Source organism: Heterocephalus glaber, unplaced genomic scaffold, assembly GCF_053883595.1.
Source record: "Heterocephalus glaber isolate CG9 unplaced genomic scaffold, H.glaber_assembly_v1.0 deba00000122, whole genome shotgun sequence".
NCBI lineage: Eukaryota > Metazoa > Chordata > Mammalia > Rodentia > Bathyergidae > Heterocephalus > Heterocephalus glaber.
Window position 1 is genome coordinate 478,530 of NW_028258138.1, and position 24,884 is coordinate 503,413.

Genomic DNA, 24,884 nt, shown 5'->3' on the forward strand with positions numbered 1-24,884 from the left:
TTAGGGTCCATCACTGGACCCGAGACAGTGGTCCTCTGCCCCAGCTTTCTGTCCAGCTTGCTCACCTGGCCGTCTACCTTGAATCCACACCTCACCCTTGCCCCTTTGCCGTATCCCTGCTGAAGTAGTCCTGTCAGTGCTGCTGCTTTATGTTCCTTATTTCCTACCTTTACTGGGTCTGCCTGTGTCTGGAGGGGAGAGATTTAGATGGGCAGGAAGGCCCATCTCAGCCCTCATGAAATGCGTATGTTCCTTGAAAGGCAGTTACCAAAGTTGCCGTGTGAAGAGCATTTAAGTGGCCTTGTGTCTAAGAAATTGAACTGGAAATTTAAAACTATCTAGAAATCTAGGCCTAGATGGTAGCCCAGTTAACTTCTGTGAAACAGAAACAAACGAGTCCAACGATGATGGGTCAGAGCACAGTGGCACATCCTATAATCTCAGCACTGAAGCAAGGGGCCGCAAGTTGCCTTAGCAACTAAGATCTCAAGGTGGGGGTAGACAGGCCTGTGGCTGGAGAAGATACAGGAAAGCTGTGGGGTTTTGAATTCAGGGGAGCTGGTAGAAGGAAAGTGATGCCGGCTGGTGTTGCCCTCGGAGCTGGGTGTGGGGAAACCCCTGACTTGTGTCTGACCCCAGCCCTTGCCCCCTCTCCCCTGGAAGCTCTCCCTCAGTGGGCTTGAGTTCCCATCACCCTCAACTGCATGAGAACCCTACGGGGTCACTGAGGCTAGTCCTGGAATACAGGACCAGCCACTTAGAAGTCAGTCCCAGGGGCCCAGCATACTGCAGATCTCGTGTGGATGGTCTGGAGAGTTGTCCCCTGCTGCCCATCTCTAGCTAGGCCTGCTGGTAATGACCAGCAGATGCCCAGCGCTCGCCTGTGGGGTGGACACATGCTGCCTAGAACTTGTTGGTAATTCTCAGCCCCATCAGGACCCCCAGACCTTACGGGGCCACCGTGGGGCCCTAGGCTGATCTCCCTGCCACCCATTGCTCTCGCATGCTGGGTGAACCCAGTAACCACCTGCACACCAGTTTCCATCCGGATTCTGAGGGTCCCACTAGCTTGCCCCGTGAGTCAGGAGGTAATATGGGATCCACTGTCTCATGGGTACATGTCACTCGGGGTGAAGGCCAAATCCACTGCTGCGAAGGACTTCACACAATGGAGAGCTGACACCCACCTGCCCAGCAAGGCTGTTCTGTCTCTCCTGGAAGGTGCTTCTGGCAGGATCTGTCCTTGGGGTTGTGGGTGCAGCCCCACTGCAGGGCTGCTTGTGGGAGCTCAGCACACCACCTAGAATGTTTACCCCTCCGTTGTCTTGCAGACCCCCTGGTGTTGGTGACACAATCCACTACCCAGTGTGAGGTGTTTTGTGTGCACGGTGTGTGGCTCCACTACATACCTGGGGCCCAGCCTGGCCTGGACATCGGTTAGGAGGTGTCTGGGGGCCATGGGAGAGGTGAGGTGGTGCTGCATCTTTAAGGGTGGTGACGTCACAAGGCCATGGAAGCCCAGGTGGCTGCGGAACTCTAGTCGTGGCTGTTTCTGTGGGCTCTGGATTTCTACCTCCATGAGCCTTCAGGCCTGCCCATGAGCTCCCAAGGACAGTCATGGCTGAGGGCAGTGAGCTGATGACCAGGCTCATGAGTGAGAATGCGGACCTGAAGAAACAGGTGCGCCTCCTGAAGGAGAACCAGATGCTGAAGTGACTGCTCAGTGAGAGCTGCCAGGATGGTGGCCGAGGGGCCCATGACCTCCTCTTCCCCAAGACACTTCCCCTACCCTGAGGCCTGTTCCCCAGGGAGTGGAGGTGAGCGTGGCCCACAGGTGGCCAGACGAGCCCATGAGGGTGCAGGTCAGGGGGCAGTGGTGGGGCAAGGCCTTTCTGCCCCGTTTCCCTGGGAAGGCCTTTCGGGCCACAGTCCACACCTGGGGACAGGATCTGGCAGATAACCTGCTGAACTTGCCTCGAGTGCTACTGGCCTTGGCAGGGGCCTTGCCCTGCTTCTGTGCCTCTTCCCGTCCTGGGACTGCAGCTGGCCGGGTGTCCCCTCACACATCCTGTCCACTCACATGCCATCGGCCAAGGCAAGGCACAAGGCTGAGCCCGGTGACGAGGCGAGTTAGTGTCCATCCCAGTGGGAGGCCCTGCTGTTGCCTCCTGGGAGAGTGGGTGGGGGAAATGGCACTGTGAACTCGTTCATCAAGTAGAATCGACTCCAAACTTCTAGGGCCTTTTACACAGAAAAATAAAAAAAACCCCAAAAAACAAGGTTTGATACTTTCTGCAAAAGTAGTTGGTTCTGTTTTAGAGGTCTTTGGGAAAAGTTTCCCTTTCGGGGCATGGTTGATGGATGTCACTTTGGCCTTTCTTTGGGGTGATGGATGGCCAGCAGAACCCCAGTCAGCACTGCTGGAAGCAGCTGTGACCGAGTGGGGTCAGCTTCCGGCTGGATATGCCAGCCACTCACACTGCTAGGCCATGGCGGGGACAGGCATGCATTCCAGCCTGCCCAGTCGTCTGTGACCAAGCAGATGGCTAGCCAGTGCCCTGTGGACCTTGCTGTTTGTGAGAGCCATGTGGCCAGGCAGAGGCCGGTGCCCATGTGATGACCTGAGGTCAGCCAAAGGAAGCTCTGGGGCCCTGTTCCTGGTTGATCACTTCCTGGCCACTGTCCTCTTGAGTGTACCCAGCACCAGAAAAGGTGCTCTACATCCCCCAGTCCTGAGGTGAGTCTACTGGGCTTGTGTGGGCCAGCGTCAGGCCACCACAGTGCATATAGAGCCCCTGGAATGAGGGGTTGCTCATGGGGCCTTAGCACCTGTCCCTTGAAGAGAGAGCTTGGACACCTGAGGTTCCATGCAGGGAGTTGGGGTGGGGAGCAGAGTTAGTACTACTAGGATGTGTCTCAGAGGCCTTAAGACATGTATTGCGTAGCACTGGGCCACATGTGACAGGTGCTGGTGCCAAAGTCATATTGAGTTGAGGTTGCAGGCACTGAGCCCAGGTCTTGGTGGTGATGATCACTGTTGGAGGCTCACAGCTCATCCCACCTGCCAGGTCCTAGGCCAGAGCTGCATCTCCCAACTGTGCCTAGTGTCCTGCCCTTGGGCTATCCCCAGGGAGCCAGGTGCCCAACCTGAGGCCACCACATCTTTCCAGTGTGCTGGAGCCCACTGAAGCATGTGGGCCAGGCTGGCCTCAGGCTTTGGCCATGTCTGCCATGAGCAGGAGGGCCGGCTCAGCTGTGGATGGTACCATCCTCCTCCCTCTATGCATCAGCCCATCAACCCTAGGCTCCTGACGCTGCATTCTGAACTGGTGCTGACCTCAGTCACTCACAGGCCCATGAGCAGGCTTGTCCTCAACAGGGCACAACCGTGGTCTTGGGGGCTGGAGTTTGGAAAGCCACTGGCGAGGCCCTGCACAAAGGGAAGTCTATACACAGGAAGGAGCTACCACACGGCAATGGTTTGCACATCTCCAAGAGCCCCATAGCATCTGTCTTCAAAACAGGCTGTGTGCTTCAAAGTCAGCTTTTCTAACATTCCCAACATGTGCTGTGTCTGCCTGCCGCAAGCCTCGGAGGCCGTGACCCTTCAGCTTGCCCTGCCTGCCGTCCCACCACCATGGGCAGCCCGACCCACAGGTCCTGGCACTCCTGATGGGTCTTCATGTGTGTATCTCATCTCTTCGGTGTATCCAAACGGGCATACTGTTCTGCAATTCGACTTTTCCGGCCACTGTCCGTGTCTCTCACTCCGCTTCTGGCTCTTGTGTCTGACCAGCACACTTTGATGCTGGATGCTTTGGCTGGGCCCCATGACAGACAGTAGCATGCTCTCAGGTCTCTGTGGCCACAGACAGTCTTGCCGTAAGCAGCCGTATGTGCGCCCCTTGCTGGCTGCGACCTTGTGCCATCTGGAGAAGTCCTAGCCTGGATTCTTTGGGTCCAAGGCCGTGTTCGTTTGAAAAGTTGAAGCAGACACTGGAGGCTGTGGCATTGACCCTCCACTGTGGAGGAGTGGGGTGCGTGGCATTATTTCTTCATTCAGCACCACAGATGTACCTATGGGTCCCTGTCAGATGCCTGGACCTGGGCCTCCTGGGTTTGGGAGCCAGTAGGACGGCAGCCTCTGGACACAGACTGGGCACTGGGGAAGCGTCCGAAATGGCTTATTTTGTTCAGTTCTGCAGCCTGTTTCTGTGTCCTTTGGCTCTCCCAGGGCTGTCGGGGAGCCTTGTGCCCCCTGTGGCTGCCGAGCTCTGTAACCTGCTGCCTTTCTTGGGTCTGTCCTGACATATTCCTGGATGGGGTACTATGTGGATTTTTGTCTGGTCTTCGTTTTTGTGTGAGCCCAAACCACAGTTTTCTTTCTGAGGATTTTCTTTGTGGGAATTTGATATCAGCATTATGACAAGTTTTTAATCTTACTCCAGAGTCTTCAGTTTTTTCAGTATTCTAACCTTATATGATGTAGGAATCATGAGTTATTGCGGAACTTGAAAGACTTTGTCACATTACTTGGGCCTGCAGTCCTTTGGGGAACATTTATTTATTTATTTATTTATTTAGGTTATTTTTGAGACAGGGTCTCACTATGTAGCCCAGGCTGGTCTTGAACTCACTATGTAGCCCAGGCTAGCCTTGAACTCACGGCCATCCTCTTGACTCAGCCTCCCAAGAGCTGAATGCGCCACAATGCCTGGCTAGAGTAGGAAAATTTGTTGAGAGAGATGGCTCCTGAGAGATAGGAGGGGACCCGAAAGTGGGTTGCCCTATATTTTTCTTGTTTATTGGCTCCTTTAGGTTTTCTTCTTATTGAGTCATTTAAAAATACTTCTCCAGAAGAGCTCTCCTTTTTTAGCATTTCTTTTTGTTTTATTTTATTTTATTGGTACATTTTCAGTATACAATATAATGACATTCATCATTGGAGATTTGCACCTATACATAGTCTCTCTTGGTTCTTATTTTTCCCCCTTCCCCTGCCCTCCCTTCAACCCCTCCATTCCTCCCTATTTACAAAGACTTTGTTTCCATTTTTCCATTTTCTCACATTAACTCCATTCCCTTCTTTCCTTTCCCCTTTCCCTCCCACTTCCCCTTCCCCCTTGCCCCTTTTCTTCCTATTTCACATTATCTATTAGACCTTTTAGTCCTGATTGACACTTTCAGGTTCTCACACCAGAGAAACTACTCAGTATTTACACGTGTGTCCTGTTTATTTCACTGAAGAGTGTGGCCTCAGCATGCGGTCGTGGTTCTAATTGGCACGCAGTGGTACATAATGTTCTTTCACAGTGTAGGGTGTGGCGTGGGGCTTGAGGATTGAGGACCCCTGGCCTCCCACACAGCAGACAGAAGGCAAATTTTGCAGATGAATTTTCTTCTTTAGAACAGTTTTTCCTTGGGAAACATTTTTGGGGCCAAATTAGTTTGTTCCTATAAATGTACATTTTTTTTTTTGGTACCGGGGATTGAACTCAGGACCTTGCACTTGCCAGGCAGGTGCGGCACTGCTGAGCTAAATCCCTGGCCCTATAAATGTACATTTTCAGACAATTTTTTGATATGGTTCTTAAAAATAGTTTCTAACGGGCCAGGGATTTAGCTCAGTGGTTCCGCCACCTGCTTTGCAAGCGTAAGGTCCTGAGTTCGATCCTCTGTACCAAAAAACAAGGTTTCTTAAATATGTATTTACTTTAATGCTAGGAGAATAAACTCCTGACTTGAGGATGGAAAAGGACTTCATAAGCCCTACAAGGAAAGTTAAATGTGACCAGGAACTAGGGGAACATGGTATAACATCTGTGCCGAGAGCACAGCATTGCCCTGCAGCTGCGGGAATCAAAGAAGGTCAAACACACACACACCTGAGCCCAGGTGCAGCCCTCAGGGGCTCATGTGAGCAAGGAGACAGCTGGCAAGGCTGCTGCAGCTTTGTCTTCATAACGAAATGGGTGGAAAGACACTGTGTGCTCCCACGCTGGGAAGTGGTGAGCTACCCTGCTGGCTACCAAGTGGCTGAGCACAGAGAAGTCTCAGAAAGAGAGTTGCTCAGTAAAACATATTCGGACGCTACCATGTAGGAGATTTGAAAAGCGCATAAACGTGGCCAGGGAGTGTGGTCTGGGCTCCGGGAGCTGGGATGGTAAGGCCGGGGCCCGAGCTCGTGTCTCACTGTGCTCTCTGCACGGTGGGAGTCTGAGGGCCTGTGCCTGGCTTTGACCCCTTCCTCCCACCCCAGGTCCAGATTTTGGGAGGTTTTCCAGTGTCCCTGATGTGGCCTCCCCGCTGCCAACGTCGTCCCTGGAGGACCTGCTGTGTTCACATGCTCCCCTCTCCAGTGAGGACGAGGCCTCTCCTGGCTGCGTGACCTCCTCCCAGCTGCCCTTCAGGTCCTTCCTCAGCCCCCCTGAGCTACTCACTCGAAGTGACAGGAAGCTGTCCCCACTTCTGAGCCCCTTGCAGGACCCACTGGCAGACAAGGCACCGCTTGAGCCCAGGGAGATGCTGCAGCCTAAGAAGGTGTGTGTCTCAGAGGGCAACCCACCGGCCAGGGACAGGACCAGGAGGAGCTACTACCTCAGCAGTACCTCGCGTGTGTTCAGGGGCCCTGATGGGGCAGGCCACGTCTGGGCAACCCCGGCCAGCCAGGCTTCTCCAGCAGCACAAGGGCGGGGAGAGTGCTGGGTGGGCAGAGCCAGGGCTGTGTCTGTTCTAACCTTTTAGGAAAGCTGATTTCTTATCCTCTGTTGAGTAGCAAGAGTTCTTTACATATTCTGGACACAAGTCCTTTTGGCATACATGTTTTGTTGACGTGGCCCTCTGGTCTGCAGCTTTTCCATTTTTGTGTTTTTGAGGGGAGCAAAGCTGTTGAATTTGATGATGTCCAGTTTACTAATTATTTTCCTTGCAGTTAGTACTTTTTAAGTCCAATTTAGGAAGACTTTGTCAAACCCAGAGCCACAAAGATTCTGGCTTGTATTCTACAAGATTTATAGCTGAGGCTTTAAATTCAGATCTCTGATTAGTTCTGTGTTATTTTTTGTCTGTGATGTGAGGTTTGCATATAGACCTCCACTCCTCTAGGATCAGTGCTTTAAAAAGTGGTCCTTTCCACTGACCACCCGGGCTTGTCGGACATCAGAGTCACCCAACATGAGCAGGTGTCGGGACCCTCCTGTGGTTCCCTGGACCCACCTGTCCGTGACCACCAGCCCTGGGTGCTGCAGCTGTACCGAGAGGCTGTGATGTGGACAGTATGATGAGCTTTTCTCTGCCTTCTTTTTCCTTTTTTTTTTTTTTTTTTTTTTTTAAGGCAGCGAGGTTTTACATTTATTAAAGTTAGGAAAAGCAGTATCTTCTGAGGAGCGAGAGCAGGGCACTGAGAGAGTTCACAGTGGCCTGCCTTCCTTTTTCAAAGTTGTTCTCCGTCCTTCACATTTCCACATGAAATTTAGAATCAAATTGCCCATTTCTTTAAAAAAAGGCCTGCTGGGGTTTTGACTGGATTATCTTGAGTCTGTAGGTGAAGCAGACCAATTCCCAAGTAAAGGCACCTTCAAAACATTGAATATTCTTAAATACTCAGTAGCATCTGCAGCAGTTCTCAGCCATAAATTATAGTTCTTTATACACAAGCCTTGCAGATTTTTGTCAAATTTGCCCTTTGTGTTTCACATTTTTGATGCTGTGATAGATAGCATTTTTTTAATCAATTTGATATGTTTCTTCTATCTAGTAACATAGTTGATTTTTTTTTTTTGGTATCAACCCTTGTGATAGCTAATTTTATTATGTGTCAACTTGTTTGGGGCTCTGTATCCAGATACTTGTTCAAACATTATTCTGGGGGAGGCTGTGAGGTTGTTTGTAAATTAACATTTAAATAAGCAGATTGGCCATGGGGTGGACCTCATCGGATTGTTGAAGAAGGCTTGAATAGACCCTTTTCTGAGTGAGGGAGAATTCCTCCTTTCTTTTTTTTTTTGGTACTGGGGATCGAACTTGGGACCTTGCGCTTTCGAGGCAGGCAGCAACTGAGCTAAATCCCCAGCCAGAGAATTCCTCCTTTCTGACAGCCCTCTTAGCTCTTTCTGAATCTCAAGCCTGCTGATTACAGATCTTGCTACTTTCCAGTTATAAACCTGTGAGCCAATTCCTTATAATAAATCCTTCTTCAAGACAGGTGCGGTAGTGAATACCTGCAATCCCAGCCCTCTGGGAGGCTGAGGCAGGAGAATGTCAAATATGAGCCAAACCTGGGTAACTTAGCAACTTAGACCTTGTCTCAAGATAAAAGAAGGTCTAGGGATGTAGCTCAGTGTGAAGACCTTGGGTTCACTCTCCAGTACCACATGTACACACACACACACACACACACACACACACACACACACACACACACACACACCATTGGTTCTGTTTCTCTGGAGAACTCTGACTAACACAGTTCTATATCCTGCAACCTTACTAAACTCATTTATTTGTTCTAAGATTGTTTTGGTAAATTCCCTAGCATTTTATACATAGATGATTGTGTTTTGAGTGAAGATAAGTTTATTTCTAATTTTTATGCCTTTTATTTTCTTTTTTTGTAACGGTGGGTGTCAAATCCAGGGTTTTGTGCCTGCTGGGCAAGTGCTCTACCACTGAGCTGCACCCCCAGCCCCAATGCATCTATTGCACTAGCCAGAACCCCTAGATCAGTGATGGTGAACCTTTTAGAGCTTTTAATGATAGCAAACAGCTGGCTGCAGCACGAGTGCCGTAGATTTGGCACCACTGCTCCAGACTAGTGCTGAGTAGAAGTGGTGATGGTGGATATCCTTGTCTTTTCCTGATTCAGGGGGAGGCTGCTTAGTCTACCACCATTAAGTCTGAGGTTAGCTAAGGCTTTGGTAGGTGAATGGATGTTGGATTTTGTTAAATGTTTTTTCTGCATCTGTTGAGATGAACATTTGGTTTTCATTTGCAGTCTGTTAATATGATGTATTAGTCAGTTTTGCATCACTATATTGACATACCCAATACAAGCTACTTACAAAGTAAAGAGAGGTTTATTTTGGCTCAGGGTTCTGGAGGTTCAGGTCCAAGACTGGGTGATGTCCTTGTGTTTGGGGCAGCACATGGCAGGAGGATATTTTAGAGCTGGGAGTCAACATCTTGAGCCAGGAAGCAGAGAGAGAGAGAGAAAGAGAGAGAGAGACCAGTGTTTACAGTGACCTCTGGGGGCTAGGGGCCTCCCACTAGGCCCCATCTCTTCAAAGCCCACCCTAGGGGCCCAGCCTTTGCATATGGATATTGCCCAGACCACAGCATATGGCAAATCAAATTGATTGATTCTTGAATATTGAGGCAACCTTGCATTTCTGAGACAAATCTCATTTATTGTGATAAACATTTTTTGTATTGTTGGATTCAATTTGCTAAAATTTTGTTAAGAATTTGTGGGATCCATGAGGGATATGGTTCTATCATTTTCTTATAATGTCATTTTCTGGCTTTGATATCAGATTGTTGACCTCAAAGAATGAGATGGGTCCTGGGGCCCAGCCCCTTGCTCCACCCTTGTGGCCAGAGGTCCTGGGTCTCTAGGCTGGGGAGGGACAGCTCAAAAATGCCTGAGGCCACAGGGTACCAGCGGAGGCTTCTCTGTGTGGTGTGGTGTCCTCTGTGTGGGCCCTGAGTGCCTTTGGGTGGGCTGGGGCCTGGGGCTAGCCCCACCCAGACACAGCCATCGAAGCCTGCACTGCTGGCCGCTCTCAGGGGCTCACCGGCTGGCAGCTCCGGAGGGGACAGACCCTGCTTGGAAAAGCCCTGAGGCTTCAGAAATGGGTGTGGATGCAGGTGAGGGTGTTGTACGTCCCTCAGGGTGGAAGCACAGTGCTCAGGAGAATGACTCGGAGTGGCATGTTCTGGGGAGCAGTGACATGGGCTGTGGAGGAAAGGGAGGTGGGGTGAGGGGCTCCCGAGCACCTCAGTCTACAAGGGCTTCATGACAGAGGTCGAATTCTGCCCACTCCAGCCCTGCTCTTTTCTTGCTTTGACTTCTCTCAAATTCAGATGGCTAATTTTTCAAAGAGCACATGGTTTTGAAAGATATCAATGCAGATGGCATTGTTTGATGAATGACTCTAAAAATGACAGTAGCTGTGGCGGGGAGGGGTCTTTGGAAGCAGATGGACAAGGGACCCAAGTGTCCCAAGTAGTCTGCCAGCCCCACAGTCTTCGCCACAGACCTGGAAAAGATGGACAGAGTTCAGCCTAGCTGAACTCCCTTAGCTGCCTGATGTCTCCTGGGGCCACAGCACACTCTGTCCATCCCGAATTCCCTGGTGGCAGGGGGCTGCTCCAGGACCAGCAGTGGTGGCCCGGCCCAGCCAGCAGCAGGCCAGGGCTCCCCAGCATCTAGATCATTCCTACACATCTCCCACCAGGGGGAGCCCCCGGGAGCACTCTGAGAACAGTTCTCTCTCTTCAGCCCCAAACACCAGTTTTCTTGTAGATTTGTGTTTGTCGTTACAGTCGGGCTGGGAGGGGTGGCCTGTGAGCTGTGTCCGGGTCCTCACCCACCATAGAGATCCAGAGCTTCGCAAGCACAGAGAGGGACGGCTGCATCGTTGGGGAGATCGCCTTCCAGCTGGACTGGCGCATCCTGGCCTACGTCTTCCCAGGTGGACCCGGCTCTATGGCTTCACCGTGTCGTGTCCAACATCCCTGAGAAGATCAAGCAGGTGCGTCGCGATGGTGCCCCAGTGAGGGCGGGGGCCGAGGAGGGCTCTGGGCTCTGTGTGTCCAAGCTCTGGGCCCAGCAGGCCCAGGGGTGTGAGGCCTCCGTCTCCCCTCTCAGTGGCCCAGATGGCCCTGGTGGGCAGCCTGGCTGCCCTGACATGGCCCTGCACAAACCGCCTGGCCACAGACCTCCATCAAGTCCCTGGATGGCTCGGTGGATGAGAAAAAGCTGTGTGAACTGACGCACCGCTACCTCACGCTGACAGCATGGCTGGAGAAGCTGGGCTACAGATGTGAGGTGCACCCAGTGTTCACTGAGTTCCTCATCAACACCTATGGCATCCTCAAGCAGCGGCCTGACCTGCGCGCCAACCCTCTGCACAGCAGCCTGGCTGTGCTTCGGAAGCTGGTCATTGACATTGTGCCGCCCAAGTTCCTGGGCGACTCCCTGCTGCTGCTGAACTGCCTGTGTGAGCTTGCCAAGGAGGACAGCAAGCCACTCTTTGCCTGGTGAGCCGAGGCCTTGCCCTTCCTGCAGTAAACGTATTTGTTCTGAACCAGGGCCCGCCGTGCCTCCTGCGTGTCCCTCTGGGGCTGCCGTGTGGTGCTGGCGGTGGGAGGGCAGCCCCCATGGCCTGCACCGCCCTGAGCCCAGCCGGATGCCTGCCTCAGTGCACCAGGGCCTCACTGAAGCGTGTCGGCTTGTCTGCCTCACCTCTGGCTCTTTGAGGGCAGGGAGAGGGCTTGGGCTTTGCTGGCCGCAGGAGCTGGAAACCTTGGGAGTCTTGGTGCCTCCTCTGAAAGGACCAACGAGTCCTGACCCCTTAGGGTTCCCTAAAGACAGAGCCAAAGCAAGGGTTCGGGAACTGGCAGGACGGCTAGGAACAAATAGGGCTGGTGCAGAGTGGAAATGCAGCCCTTTGGTCAGATGTTTGAAATTCCAGGGTGTGACAGCCAGGACTCAGTCCCTGTGACAGCATGGCTTGGCCCTGGGCAGGCAGCTTCTCCAGAGCGAGAATCAGGGAAGCAGCATCGTGGGAAGGGGAGCTGGTCCACCCTGGGGACACAAGAGACCAGAGCGGCAGGAGGTGGAGTTTGCTGATTGGTCCCCACCCTACTGTCACACCTCTGCCTGAACGTGCGTCTGTGTCTGGCCACCCCAGCATTCCCCACTGTCCTCTGAGTGCCTGTGATGCCTCTGTCTCACTCATGAATGGTTCAGGATCAGAAGCCTGAGCAGACCCCTGCTGGAGGAAGCCCAGGCTCCTGGGGGACCATGTGGTGTCCTACATGAGTCCTAGTGCCCGGGAGTGGGGGCCTGGCTGACTGCAGTTGCTTGTGCTCCTCAGAGCCTCCAGGTCAGCACTGTGGGTCACATGGCCCTTTGGCGGTCCCTGTTCATGTGGGCAGAGTGGCTGGGCATTGAGGGTGACCATGTCAAATCAAGGTTGCACCAGGAGCCACATAGGGGGAGAAGCTTGGAAGTGAGGTGAGCACATCCACATGGGGGATGTACCAGGAGCCAAGTGGGAGGGCAGGCTGTGGTGTGAGAGTGGCCGCTCCACAGCAGAGCTGCATCAGGAGTCATGGGGTGGGGAAACTGGGCAGAGGGTGACCAGGTCCACACAGGAATGCACCGGGACCCATGTTGCTAAGAAACCAGGCAGCGAGGGTGACTTTGTCCATGTGAAGCTGCTCCAGGAGTGAGTCATTTGACCCAAGCAGTTGGGCACATTCACAGTAGAGCTGTACCAGGAGCCGTGGGGGTGGAGAAGGGGCAAGGAGAGTGATTGTGTCCCAACAGGTTGAACCGGAAACTCTGAAAGTGGAGAAGTTAGTTAATGACCATGTTGCCATGGGCTCACCATGGGAGCCTTCTGTTGGAGAATGAGGACAGTGAGGATGACCGCACCCACACAGGCTGCACTGGGAGCCATCGGGGTGGAGACGCTGGGCAGTAAGAATGACAATATCCACATGTGGCCAGACCGGAAGATGTGGGTGAAGAAAAGGGTGAACAGTTCCACACAGGTCTGCAGTGGAGCCATGCACGTGGAGAAGTTGGACAGTGACAGTGACCACGTTCTCAGGTGGCTGCACCATGAGCCATCTGGTCCAAGAAGACTGACAGTAGTGGTGATCATGCCCACACTAGGACATCAGCAGGAGCCATGTGGGCTTACAAGTCTGGCAGTGAGGGTGACCATGTCCACATGGGGCTGCACCAGGGGCTGTGCTGGTGGAGAAGATGGGCAATTCTGGTTCCCACATCTATATGGGGCTCTACCAGGAGCTCCTGATGGGTCCTCCAGCACAGGGTGCTGAGACTTCCCGCATTTATTCTTGTTGTAAGAGTGAGAGGAGATGGGACATGGTGAGGGGCCCTGTGGTGACTCAAGCCAGCCTGGAAGGTGGAGCTGACGTGGCTGGGTCCTGGAAGCATCCTGCTTTGTAGATGAGGTGGGCGCACAGTCTGGGCCTGGCTTGTCTGCAGCCCCAGCCAAGTCTAAGCTGTGGGGTTGAGCTCCACCTGCTAGCAGCTTCGTGGACTTGTTGGGGATTCTTCTGTGCAGGAAATTGGTCTGTTCTCCACATTTATTTACTGAGCCTGTCATTTATTCACAGACTCCGGGGTTTTTGCTTACATTTGAGTTGTGATCCAGTGCTATTCACCCCTGCATTCAGTTGGTTCCAGCTTTGAGGGTACCTTCGGTGTTCTCCTGTGTCCACTGACTGCCTTGTGAGGGCTGGTTGTTGGAGTCTGTTTTCCAAGCACCTCTGGACTTCCTGGTCAGATGCTTCAGGCCCATCTTGGGTCCTCCTGATGTCCTAGAGTTGGGAGTCCTGGTCCCTTCCCTGGAGAAAGTTAAAGTGCCAGTTAGTTGCATTGCTTTCCCTATAAATGGTGGGGCCACCTAGGACTTCTATTCAGAGCTATTTATAACACCCACTAGTTTCCATAGTCTCAGAACTGTCCCCAAGAACCAGGGCTGGCATCATGCACCCTATCTCTGTTGTGTGTCTGGTGTTCCTAGCCCTAGCCCAGGCCCGACTCCATGGGGAACACGGCCCAACTGTGCTGGGCCCTCCTGACCACTGTTTCTGGGCCCTGAAGGCTGTGGTCACTCACTGTGGGTGCAAGAATGGAGGTGTGGGGCTTCTGGGCCACCCCCAGTATGCATAGCCTTTCCTTGCACCCACCACTGGGTGTGTTCTGGATGCCCAGCGCCATAGGATCCTGGGTGAGGCAGCTCTGCTGCCATGAGCAAAACCACAGCCTGGGGACTCAGGCCACATGCATTTGTCATTGTGCGTCCTGGGGGCTGCTGGTCTGAGCCAAAATGTGTCACGGGGCTGGTTCCTCCAGAGGCCCCTTCCTTTGGCTGGAAGACAGCGTCTTCTCCCCGCACCCTTGAGCAGTCATCCTTGGTGTGGGGCTGTGTGCTGGCTCCTTAAAGAACACAGGTGTGTTGGATTAGGGAACTCATTTTAACTGAATCAGTTCTTTAAATCAGTTTCATCTCCGAATATGGATGTGTCCTGAAACCATGGGTATTAGGGGTTCAGCACAGGGATTTGGGGAGGACACAGTTCAGCCCATGAGAGACCCGTCCTCTCCTCCCAGCCTCTAGATGTGGGGCCCTGGCTGGGGGACTCTGCCTCTGCTCCTGAGAGTCTCAGCTCGTGCAGCCCCTCCTCCCAGGCCCATGAGCTGCTGCAGGGGAGATGGGGTCTCCAGGGAAAAAAAAGATCTCACTGGGGCCCATGGCTGCCCCTGCACCATTGTAGGGAGATGGAGCCTCACATCTTTGGTTGTGGGGCCCCTCCTGGGAGAGATGCCTGTGGAGCTTTAAGGGCACCCGACATGAAGTTTGGGGTGAGGCAGGGCAGCAGGGCTGGGGTGTCCCCACACAGCTGGGATGGCAGGGTTCTGGTGTCCCTATGTGGCCTGGACAGCCACGTGATGTGGGCCCCATGCAGAAGGAAATACCAGCTCCATTCTTTCATTCATTCATTTTGTTTTTGTGAAACTGGGGCTTAAACCCAGGGCCTCGCGCTGAGCGATCCCCAGCCCTATTTTAGAATTGTGAGACAGAGTCTTGCTGAGTTGGCCAAGAGGGACTCAAATTCATGATCCTTCTGCCTCCGCCTCCTGGGTAGCTATATACAAAAACCACTCACCACACCAGTGTGTACCGTGTGCAATCGCTAAGCTGCACACCCCAGCAACGCCCACCCAGGCAGAAACCCAACACTTGCTCACTGAGCACGAGCACCCACACACGTGTGCACCCTGACTCCCGGGCACACTCCTCACTCACACTCACGCATACTGTCCCCATGCCCTTCGTGCTGGGCTGACTTCAGTGGAGGGCCTGTGCTAGGAGACTCGGGCCAGGGTCACCAGGGGGGTCAGTGGGTGGCCCTGGGCCAAGCTGAGACGGAGCCCCAGCTGGTGATGCCCCTCAGCCAGACTGTACCTCTCCAGGGCCTTTGTGGTCCTCAGCTGCAGGCCCCCAGTCCAGTCTCGTGCTGCTGGGGAGCCACCCCCCCTCCCCCCAACCCTGGTTAATAAGAAGCCCACTGTGGGTGGTGCCTGGGGCTGTAAGGACCTTGCCACCCCAGAGCAGTGGTCCTTGTGCCTCCCTGCCCCTTGAGAGCAGTCCAGACCAGGGTGTTGGCCATGTCCCAACTGGTGGAGTGTGTCCCCAACTTCTCAGAGGGGAACAACAAGGAGGTGAGGCCTGCAGGCTCAGTGGAGGACAGGGTGGTGTTTGGTGGGGATTCAGTCAGCCTAGCCCTGCCCTGGAGCCCTGGGTGCTGCGGGGGGGGGGGGGTGTCCTGTGCAGATCTGGTACCTGCTGGGTCTTGGTGCTTCCCTCTGAACAGGGGGCCTCAAGGACTGTCCCAGGGTCTCTCTGAAGTCACGGAGGTCATCCACAAGTGACTCTCTCCTGTCCTGCACTGTCACCAGCTCTTAACCTAGAAGGAGACTGAGCCAGAGGCCAGGCAGGCCACTGAGGACCCCAGGAATGGGCTCTGAGCCCCTGCTCCTTCCTGGAGGTCCCTGGCCTTCCACCCGAAGCCCAGGCTCCTGCTGAGAGGCCATGGAGGGGGAGATGGCCTCTGTAACTGGCCAGGGGGTCACCTGTGTCCCTGGCAGGAGTGGCCAGGTCCCCTTCTCCTGGGCCTGGAGCGACCCCGCTGCTGTTCAGCACCGTCTGGCCTGGGTCTGCCCTGAGCCCCTGCTCGGGCCACAGCTGACCCTGGCACTGTCTCCAGGTGATTGATGCCATCTCAGGGGCCATTGCACAGACCCCGGGCTGTGTGCTGCTGGATGTGGATGCAGGCCCGTCCACCAACAGGACCGTCTGCACCTTTGTGGGGCGGCCGGAGTGTGTGGTCAGCGGCGCGCTCAATGCTGCCCGAATAGCCTGGCGGCTCATCGACATGAGCCAGCACCGAGGTGAGGGCACAGGGCGAGGTAGAGTGAATCCTGCCTCAGGGCCCCTGCTTGTGTCCTGGCTGAAGGGAGGCTCAGGGTTGTGTCCTTCTCTCTGCTCTAGCCCTGGGGCCGCTGATGTCCTCTGGGTTCCACTCCCTGAGACAGTGTCCGGTGGAACAGAGAGGGAGGCCAGGGTCCTGGGCAAGAAGGGTCGGGATGCCCTGTCTGGGGGAATGGGCACTGCCCTCTGGATCCTGGGTCCTGAGGTGGCCAGCAGTGGTTTGGAGCAGGCTTTGGGGTGGGGGCAGAAGATGTGGTCCCAGAAACCGACCTGTCAACTCTGCAAAACCAAACAGGATGGGGGTGGCAGGCAGGGGCAAAGGTCAGTGGAGCCCAAGCAGGTCAGAGGCCAGAGCACCAGCTGGCCCCAGGGAGGGGACCCAGTGGATCAGAGGCTCATTGGTGGCAGGAGGGGCCAGCCCAAGGTGGAAGGTGGGGGTCAGGGCTCTGACACACAGCTCTGTCCACTACTGGGGAGGGAGGGATTCTGGGTGGACCAGGGGTACATGTGGAGTCTGGCCAAGACCATACTGCTGCCCAGCTGGCATTTGGTGAGGGTGAGCACCAACCGGCATCCTTGAGAAGTTGTGCCTTTTAGTGGAGAGAGAGGTTGGCTTGCCCCACAGGTGCCAAACTGCTAAGGCTCCGCTGTTGGCCTGAGCTCGGGGCCTCCACGGTGTCCTCTGGTCCCTGAAGGGCGCCAGCCAGGGCTTGGCAGGGGTGCCCAGAGCTGGCCACTTCCCTTGGCCAGGGAGCCAGTGGGGCAGGTGACCAGGGCTGTCCCTCAAACCCTGCCTGCCCCCTGCAGGGGAGCACCCTCGCATGGGTGCCCTGGACGTCTGCCCCTTCATCCCGGTGAGGGGTGTCAGCATGGAGGACTGTGTGCTGTGTGCCCAGGCCTTTGGCCAGCAGCTGGCAGAGGAGCTCAGCGTGCCAGGTGAGTGCCCAGGAAGGGCTCTGCTGCAGCTTCCTGAGTACCATCTGCAGAGGTTTGCTGCCCGCAGTGTGCCCAGCTCTCTGCCTTTGAAGCCCCTTGAAATTGTAGCTCATAGCTGGGTGCAGTGGTCCACGTCTATAATCCCAGCATTCTGGGAGCTGAGGCAGGAGGATGTTGAACATGAATAACTTAGGAACTTAGTGAGACCCTGTCTCAAAAATAAAAAAATAAAGGGGTGGGGATGTAGCTCAGTGCAAAGGGTTCAACCTGCAACAGAACAGAACAGAACCCCAAAGAAACACCCCTAAAGGGCCCCTAAAACACAACAACAAAACCCTACAAGTGAACAACCCCGTAACGCAGGAAATTCCCCGTGTCCCTAACAATGCAATGAACACAAAAGAAACCCTGGTAGCCCAGCCCTGCACACCCAACCCTGCAGTGCCCAGCAGCAGGGGTCATTTGGCTGTGCTGTAGAGCAGCTAAGGAAGGTGAAGCAACAGACCTTCAAAATCTCATTTTAGGGCATTGACCTAACCAAGAGAATGACAGGGAGCAAACAGATACAAACGGGGGATGGGGCACGCCCGTCGCCCAGAGAGTAGGAGCCAGCTGTGTGGGTGGCACAGATGGGGCCCTCAGGCCTGGCCGGTGCCGGGTTGGGCTGTGTGCATGGCCAGCTCTGTGTCCTCTGTGTCCCTTCATCTGTGGCTACATTTGTCACAGGCTGAAAATGACTAGCAGGGAACATAAGGGTCCTGTCAGCACTTCCCACCACCGCGCGCCAGCCCTCGTCCTGTGGGCGTCAGGGTGTCAGCAGCGTGGGTGGGAGGCTGGATGAGTCCGCCAGTGGCCAGCCGTGACCCGACCCCTGAAGCCCAGGAGTGGGGGAGGAGGTCGCCTGGGTGGAGGCTGGGGGGCCTGCCCGCTCCCCTGACTGCTGGCTCCCTGCAGTGTACCTGTACGGCGAGGCAGCGAAGGTGGCCGGTCGCCGCTCCCTGCCAGCCGTCCGGGCCGGAGAGTATGAGGGGCTGCCTGAGAAGGTGCTGGGGCTGCACCAGGAGGGGTGGGCGCCCTGTGGGATGGGGCCGGGCTCCTCCTCACCAGGCGGCCGCTCTGCAGCTCAAGCAGGCCGAGTGGGCCCCTGACTTTGGCCCTAGCACCTTTGTCCCCAGCTGGGGGGCCACCGTTACGGGGGCACGGAAGTTCCTCATCGCCTTCAACATCAACCTGCTGGGCACCAAGGAGCAGGCCCACCGTATTGCCCTCAACCTTCGGGAGCAGGGCCGAGGGAAGGACCAGGCGAGTGGCTGGGGCATGCGCAGTAGTTCCCAGGAACAGAGACCAGATGGCCTGGGGCTGGGGGCGCTGTCAGCAGGGGTCCTGCCTTGGAGGCCAAGCCCTGGAGCTGGCAGGGTGGGGCTCAGGTGCTGGAAGCTGAGGACTCCGAGCTGTGATGAACACCATGCCTCGGGTAAGCCCTGCGCGCCCCCAGGCCACAGGACAACTGCCTCTTGGCCCCAGGTGCCCCTGTGTCCCCACATGGTCCAGGACCCCCTGGGGCCTCAGAAGCCCCACCAGCAGGGCACAGCACTTTTAGCATCACTCTCAGAGTCTGGGTCACACGCAGATGACACGGACGGCTGGTGAAGGAGGTAGGGACCCAGCCTGCCTGTCCCCTCCCCGGAGATCGGGCCCCTGGCCACTGAGGCCCAGGATCCCAGTTTACCACCACGCACCGCCATTGCTCATAGCACCCACAAAGCAAGTGACCTTCAGGGCCTCAAAGGTGAGGTTGGACCCCCCCGAAGCGGGACAGGAGACAGGTCCCACTGGCCTCATGTCAATGTCTCCAGGCCTCAGGACACCGTATGGGCAGAGCACGGTGCCCAGATGGGTGGCCACTCCTGCACCTGACCTTGGAGACCCAGATTCCCTGTGAGGGGCCTGTCCCTGCCCTTTCCTGTCCAGCCTGGGTAACAGAGGGACAGAGTGAGGAGCTGCAGTGCCTGCCTGCTGCAGGCTCTCAGTACCCAGCGGCAAGAAGGTGGGCAGGGCCAGGCGGTGGCTGGAAAACACTTCTCTGCAGCCAGGCCGTCTGAAGAAGGTGCAGGGAATTGGCTGGTACCTGGAGGAGAAGAAGCTGGCTCAGGTGTCCACCAATCTCCTGGACTTCGAGGTCACGGCACTGCACACGGTCTACGAGGAGACCTGTAGGGAAGCCCAGGTGGGCAGAGTGGGCGCCCGTGCCCCACATCCCTGCGGCTCAGCTGCCCTGTACTGACACCACTGCCCACAGGAGCTGAGCCTCCCTGTGGTGGGCTCACAGCTGGTGGGCCTGGTGCCCCTGCAGGCCCTGCTGGATGCCGCAGCCTTCTACTGCCACAGGGAGAACCTATTCGTGTTGGAGGAGGAGCACCGGATCAGGCTGGTGGGTGCTGGGTGGGGCAGGCTGGCACCGAGCGTGGGCTGTGTGGGAGTGACCACCCCTGTGGCCTGGTGGGCTGTGTTCATCCCAGGTGATCCCTTCAGCTTCCCGAGGCATCTGTGCAGAGCTTGCCTCAGGCTGGCAGATTCTGGCGCCCGGCTCTGGGGCCTGCAGCTTCTTGGCCCTGGAGGCTGTGCCCGGCCAGTGTACCTGTCACTTCTGCTCTTCCCAGGAAGGGACCTCTGGCGCAGGGGGTGGGTGTCACAGGCGAAGGGCTCTGCGAAGTGCAGGGGTGGTTTTTGGTGGACTGAGTTCTAATCTCAAATGGGAGGCACAGCTTTCTTTGGATCTGGGTGAAAGTCACTGTCCCTCACACTCTAGGGACAGGTGGCAGGGCTGGTCCCAGACTAAGAACTTGCTAGACGCTGGGATTGGAACCTCAGCGGGCTGTGGGGCACATGGGGCCAGTGGGCAGCTGCTGTCTCTGGCCTCAGTTTCTGGTGGTTGCAGGTAGGGGGTGCATCCCAATCTGCAGGGGCCTGGTCAGCAGGGCTCTGGGGTATGCGGGCTGCTGTACCCTGCCTCAACCCCCAGAAGGCAGGACTTGGGGCAGCTGAGGGGGCCTGGCCTGTGTGGGCAGGGCTGAGCCCAGGTGCCCACTTGGCAGGTGGTGAGCAGGCTGGGGCTGGACTCCCTGGCACCCTTCAGCCCCGCGGAGCGTGTCATCGAGTAAGTGGTCCCATCCCCAGCCTCCCTTCCCTGTTCTCGGAGATCGGCTGGCCTGGGGGCCACTGTGAGACTCCAATGGGCCCAGCCCTGTCCCCGCCGCTGAGCCCCTGCCCCGCAGGTATTTGGTCCCCGAGGGCCCAGAGCAGAGCCTGCTGGACTTGTCCCTCCGAGACTTTGTCCGTGAGGTGGGCGCCCGCTCAGCGGCCCCTGGCGGCGGCTCAGTGGCTGCAGCTGCTGGTGCCATGGTGAGCATGGGGCTGGGAGCTCCCCCGGGGGGCCCCAAAGAGAAGGAACCCACACAGCTGTCCCCAGGGTGCGGCGCTGGCCTGTATGGCTGGCCAGGTGACCTACGGGCGGCGCCGCTTTGAACACCTGGATGCGGCCATGCGGCGGCTAATCCCACCCTTCCACAAGGCAGCAGCCCAGCTGGCCCCACTGGTGGACGCTGATGCCCAGGCCTTTGCTGCCTGCCTGGTGAGCAGGGCCTGGGGAGAAGGTGGGGGCTGGGGGGCCTGGGGTTCAGGTCCTCAGCCAGCCCAGGGCCTGGGGGGCACAGACCACAGTGACCCCACACAGGCTGTGAGCTGGGACCCCAGGCCCCAGACCTGGAGGAAGAGACCCAGAGGAGACCATGTCAGGAGCTGGGTGGGGGCAGGCACACACTGGAGGGGCCTTCAGCCCCAGAGTGAGAGGGAGCCACATGGGGTCAGGAGATGGGAGCACCATCTGCAAATGTCTGTCCTGCTGTGGGTTATGGTGAGAGTCAGAGTTAGGATTTACAGTTGGGGTTAGGAGTAGGACTGTGGTTAGGGTTGAAGTTGGGGTTAGGGTTAGGATTATGTTATAGTTGGGGTTGGGGGTTGGGGTTAAGGTGAGGGTGAGGGTTAGGGTTAGGGCGAGGGTTGGGGCTTGGGTTAGGGTGAGCATGAGGGTTAGGGTTAGGGTTAGGGTGAGGGTGAGCATGTGAGTTAGGTGAAGGTGCGTGTGTCTATGTGCTCTGTCCTTGCCCTCTGCAGTCTGAACCTCTGGATTTAGCTTTGTTGAACCGATTTGCCTGTGTCACTTTAAATCGATGTTGACCCCAGGCCACCTTGTGCTGTGGGAGGGGATTCTGGGGCCCACCACACCCTCAGTCTCCTTGAAACAAGGGCCCAGAAAGTGCTGCTGACTGTCCTGTCCATGTCCCCCATGTGCCCTCTGACCTCACAGTGTGGCCCCCTGACCCCAACCGCCCATGCCAAGGACTGTGATCCACAGATCCTCACCGAAAACCTCTCTCAGTCCCCTTTTTCTGGTCCCCTGGCCTCTGGCCATCATCATGCAGCCCGGGAAAACGATGGCACTGGAAGTGTGGGAACCTGCTGCCCCTTGCCATCCTAGGACTCTATGTTCTACCACTGTCCCTCAAGCATGGTCATGGACATGCTGCTGATCTTTCACCTGTGGTTTTGCTCTTTTTCCTGTTAGGAGGCGATGAAGCTGCCCAGGAACACACCTGAGGAGGGTAACAGGTGTGTGCCAGTGCCCAAGAAGGCCTGCAGATGAGTGTCCATCCTCATGACCCATGGGGCTCTGTGTGCTCGGCCCTGGCTGGAGGGCTGGGGTCAGAGTGCACCCCTGCCCCTGGCCCAGGCCACCCTCCCCTCCCTTCAGACATGCAGCTGTCCTGCAGCAGAGGCTGAGGCAGGCAGTTGAAGTGCCCCTGGCGCTGGCGGAGACGGTGTCCCCACTGTGGCCAGTGCTACGGGAGCTGGCCCTCTGTGGGAACCTGGCCTGCCGGTCGGACCTGCAGGTACTAGGGACATCGGGAACTCCTGGGTCCCTTGGGCGGTCTCCACCCTCCCCCAGGAAGAGGACCTATTTTAGGTTCTTGTTCAGGATTGAACACAGCCAGACAGTGATGGACCCACTCTCCTCCCTGCTCCCCTCTATTCCCATCCGGCCCCTAGAACAGACCTGAGACAGCTGGTAGTGATGCACACCACTCCTGTCCCATGCCTGTGTCCGGTGTGGAGGACGTAGCATGGGGCAGAGCTGTGACTGTGGCCTGTGGCCACCCTACAAACACACAGTCCACAGGATCTTTACAAGAAAGAGGCCCCGTGTCCAAGGTCTGGTCCTGGGGTCTGAAGCTGTTGCTGGATGCCCTGACCTGGCCTCTCCACAGGCCCCGGGGAGCAGTTCCTGTGAGGTGGGAACTCTGCTGCCCATGCAATTGGAACCGGTCCTGCTTCCCGGTGTCCCTGCAGGTAGCAGCCAAAGCCTTGGAGACCAGCGTGTTTGGTGCATACTTCAATGTGCTCACCAACCTGCGAGACATGGCCGATGAGGCATTCAAGGAGCAGGTGAGGGGCCAGGCCTGTCCAGGGCACAGGGCTCCAGGAGGCTGTTGTCTCGGGATTTGTGGTAGTGTCCCCTGCCCCATGTCCCCTGCTCTCCAGAGGCCTCCTGAGCAAGGAAGGGACCCAGAAACCCATGACCCGGGGGCTGAAGGAGCTGTGGGCTCTGGGGAAGGGTGTTCTCTCAGCAGCCATGGCTGCCAAGTGATAACTGTTATTGTTACTATGATTGTTTTTTTAAAAATTATTTTTCTTTTATTTTGGTACTGGGGATAGAACTCGGGTCCTTGTGCTTGCCCAACAGGCAGCGAAACCACTGACCTAAATCCCCGGCCCAAAATTATTATTCTGGAAGTAGAGCTCAGGATGTACAATTCACCACGTTGCAGTGCCTGTTCAGTGGCCTTTAGCACGCTCCTGACCCGCAGCTGCCACCTCCACCTCCCTGAGGTCCTCCCCATTCCCAGGGAAGCCCCACCATTTTCAGACCCTGCCACCCCAGCCCTGCTCTCAGGCATCTTAGGTACTTTTATGATTTGGGGCTGCTTTCTGGCGTGGTGCGGTGGCCCATGGCCTCTTCCACCTTCCCCCAGCCACGAGTGCTGTCCCTCTGGCTGCGGGTCACAGCTCTGTCTCAGGGTCTGTGAGCCTGGCTGTCCCCGAACTTCTGCCCATGCTGGGAGACCTGAGAGATGCTGCCCAGGAGCCCCAGGCACCCGAGTGGGCAGGCCGGGGGGAGAGCAGGAGGTGGCTGTGGGGTCCAGGCTGTGGGGACAGCTGCAGTGGCCCAGGCAGGCACAGGGTAACCTCCCTCCCACCTCGTCGTGTCCCTCAGATCCACCAGCGCATCTCCAGCCTCCTGCAGGAAGCCAAGAGCCAGGCCGTGTTGGTGCTGGACAGCCTAGAGGCCCGGCGGGAATGACAGCCAGCAGGGACCTTCCTGTCCAATGAGGCCCTCATTCCCCTTTGGGCGGGGCTCCACACATAGCTTGTTCCCTAGGGTCAGAGGGTGTGTGGAGAACAGGGTGGGGCTTGGGCCAGGGCCTGTCTGGGTCCCCTGCAGGCACAGTCTGTCACCCTCAATCACCTGTGGCCACCAGTAAAGTCTGAACACCCAATGTGTATGGGGTGTCTGGGCTTGGGGCAGGGACAGGGGACCCTGTGGTGGGAAGAGCTGAGGGTGCCCAGCTGCAGTGGGGCTGTGGGCACCAGGCTCAATGTGGCCGCACAGGGCTCTGATCTGGGACAGGAGCCGCCAGAGGGCACAGGACAGCAGGCACAGAGGCTCTGTCGGTCCTTGTGGCTTCATAGGGCTGCATGCCTCAGTTCCCTGTGGTGATTAAAGGCTCACTACCCTGTTATTCCCAGCTGGCTCCTCCATGCACAACCCACCAGCACAACTGTCCTTGGGGTTCGTTCTGCCTGAACTCAGCAGAAGCCCGAATGCTAGTGGGACAGACTTTACTGCCTTCACATTTAAATGCTTGCTCTGGAGAGAGCACCTGAGGGAACTGACAAGAAAAAGAAAACACACCCAACAGGCACTGAGGCCCACGGCCCTCTGCGTCCGACTGAGGGGTAGGAGCTGTGAGCAGCCCTGGTCCTGGATGGGGTGCAGGTGCCTGTATGCGAGGCCAGCTGCAGACGCAGGAGTCCTCATGCCCTGCAGCCCCTCAGGGTGCAGCTGTGCCTCTCCCATGGCTCATTAAGGCTGAGAATCCCCAAGGGCGGCGATTGGGGTCCCATAGTGCTTGGGACAGGGTGGCCTGTGGGTCCAGTTCCCAGGCTCTGGTGTGGCTCATGCTCAGCTCACAAGTGCGTGCTCCCAGGTGCTGGTGGCCACTGCAGGATGGACCCTGGCCCAGAAGCTCAGCCTGCCCCACCCTCTGCCCTGCCCTGGTTCTTGGTGGCATACTCAGGGGTGGGTCTCAGATGTGGGTCTCAGGCACCATGCCAGTCCTGGGTGTGGGGCCAGTGGGCTCTTGAGGGGGACACACTCAGGCCTTTCTCAGATGCTGGCTCCTAGGAAGGAGCAGGGCATGGGATTAGGGGCCAAGCTGCTTGGCTGGAGCAGAATCTCCCAGGGATGGGCACCCCCTTTATCCTCATGGGTGTGGGGACCTGGTGGCCCTGGTGGCCACTGCTGTGAGCCGTGTCCCTGCAGCCCGGTTAGCCCTAGTTGGGGCAGAGCAGTAA

General features: G+C 56.5%; 2 protein-coding genes across 11 annotated transcripts; both read left to right on the top strand.

Moving 5' to 3' along the window:
- The first annotated feature begins 200 nt into the window (after positions 1–200).
- Spatc1l (spermatogenesis and centriole associated 1 like) lies at positions 201–13,347 on the top strand. Its single transcript, XM_087207933.1, has 4 exons — positions 201–1,817; positions 6,260–6,540; positions 10,596–10,751; positions 10,937–13,347. The coding sequence occupies exons 1-4, from the start codon at positions 1,739–1,741 to the stop codon at positions 11,261–11,263; spliced, it is 843 nt and encodes a 280-aa protein (XP_087064059.1). The 5' UTR covers positions 201–1,738; the 3' UTR covers positions 11,264–13,347.
- Positions 13,348–15,326: 1,979 nt separating this feature from the next.
- On the top strand, positions 15,327–23,806 carry Ftcd (formimidoyltransferase cyclodeaminase). 10 transcript variants are annotated; one of them, XM_087207883.1, is made up of 15 exons: positions 15,327–15,487; positions 16,033–16,216; positions 17,064–17,192; positions 18,147–18,235; positions 18,315–18,498; positions 19,286–19,419; positions 19,492–19,623; positions 19,725–19,874; positions 20,288–20,349; positions 20,435–20,594; positions 20,662–20,823; positions 21,817–21,860; positions 22,003–22,141; positions 22,599–22,694; positions 23,524–23,806. In XM_087207883.1, the coding sequence occupies exons 1-15, from the start codon at positions 15,434–15,436 to the stop codon at positions 23,608–23,610; spliced, it is 1,806 nt and encodes a 601-aa protein (XP_087064009.1). In that variant the 5' UTR covers positions 15,327–15,433; the 3' UTR covers positions 23,611–23,806. The 10 variants fall into 10 exon arrangements, with proteins under 10 accessions (XP_087064009.1, XP_087064014.1, XP_087064010.1 ...); XM_087207888.1 differs by having other exon boundaries at positions 20,468–20,594; XM_087207884.1 differs by having other exon boundaries at positions 19,522–19,623.
- Positions 23,807–24,884: the final 1,078 nt, after the last annotated feature.

Excerpts from the sequence above, each read along its gene's own strand:
- Spatc1l (XM_087207933.1), top strand. The coding sequence starts at position 1,739 with ATGGTGGCCGAGGGGCCCATGACCTCCTCTTCCCCAAGACACTTCCCC. Across the intron at positions 6,541-10,595 it reads AGATGCTGCAGCCTAAGAAG|AGATCCAGAGCTTCGCAAGC; the intron begins GTGTGTGTCTCA and ends CACCCACCATAG. Across the intron at positions 10,752-10,936 it reads TCCCTGAGAAGATCAAGCAG|ACCTCCATCAAGTCCCTGGA; the intron begins GTGCGTCGCGAT and ends GCCTGGCCACAG.
- Ftcd (XM_087207883.1), top strand. The coding sequence starts at position 15,434 with ATGTCCCAACTGGTGGAGTGTGTCCCCAACTTCTCAGAGGGGAACAAC. Across the intron at positions 20,595-20,661 it reads CTGCAGCTGCTGGTGCCATG|GGTGCGGCGCTGGCCTGTAT; the intron begins GTGAGCATGGGG and ends AGCTGTCCCCAG. Across the intron at positions 20,824-21,816 it reads AGGCCTTTGCTGCCTGCCTG|GAGGCGATGAAGCTGCCCAG; the intron begins GTGAGCAGGGCC and ends TTTTCCTGTTAG.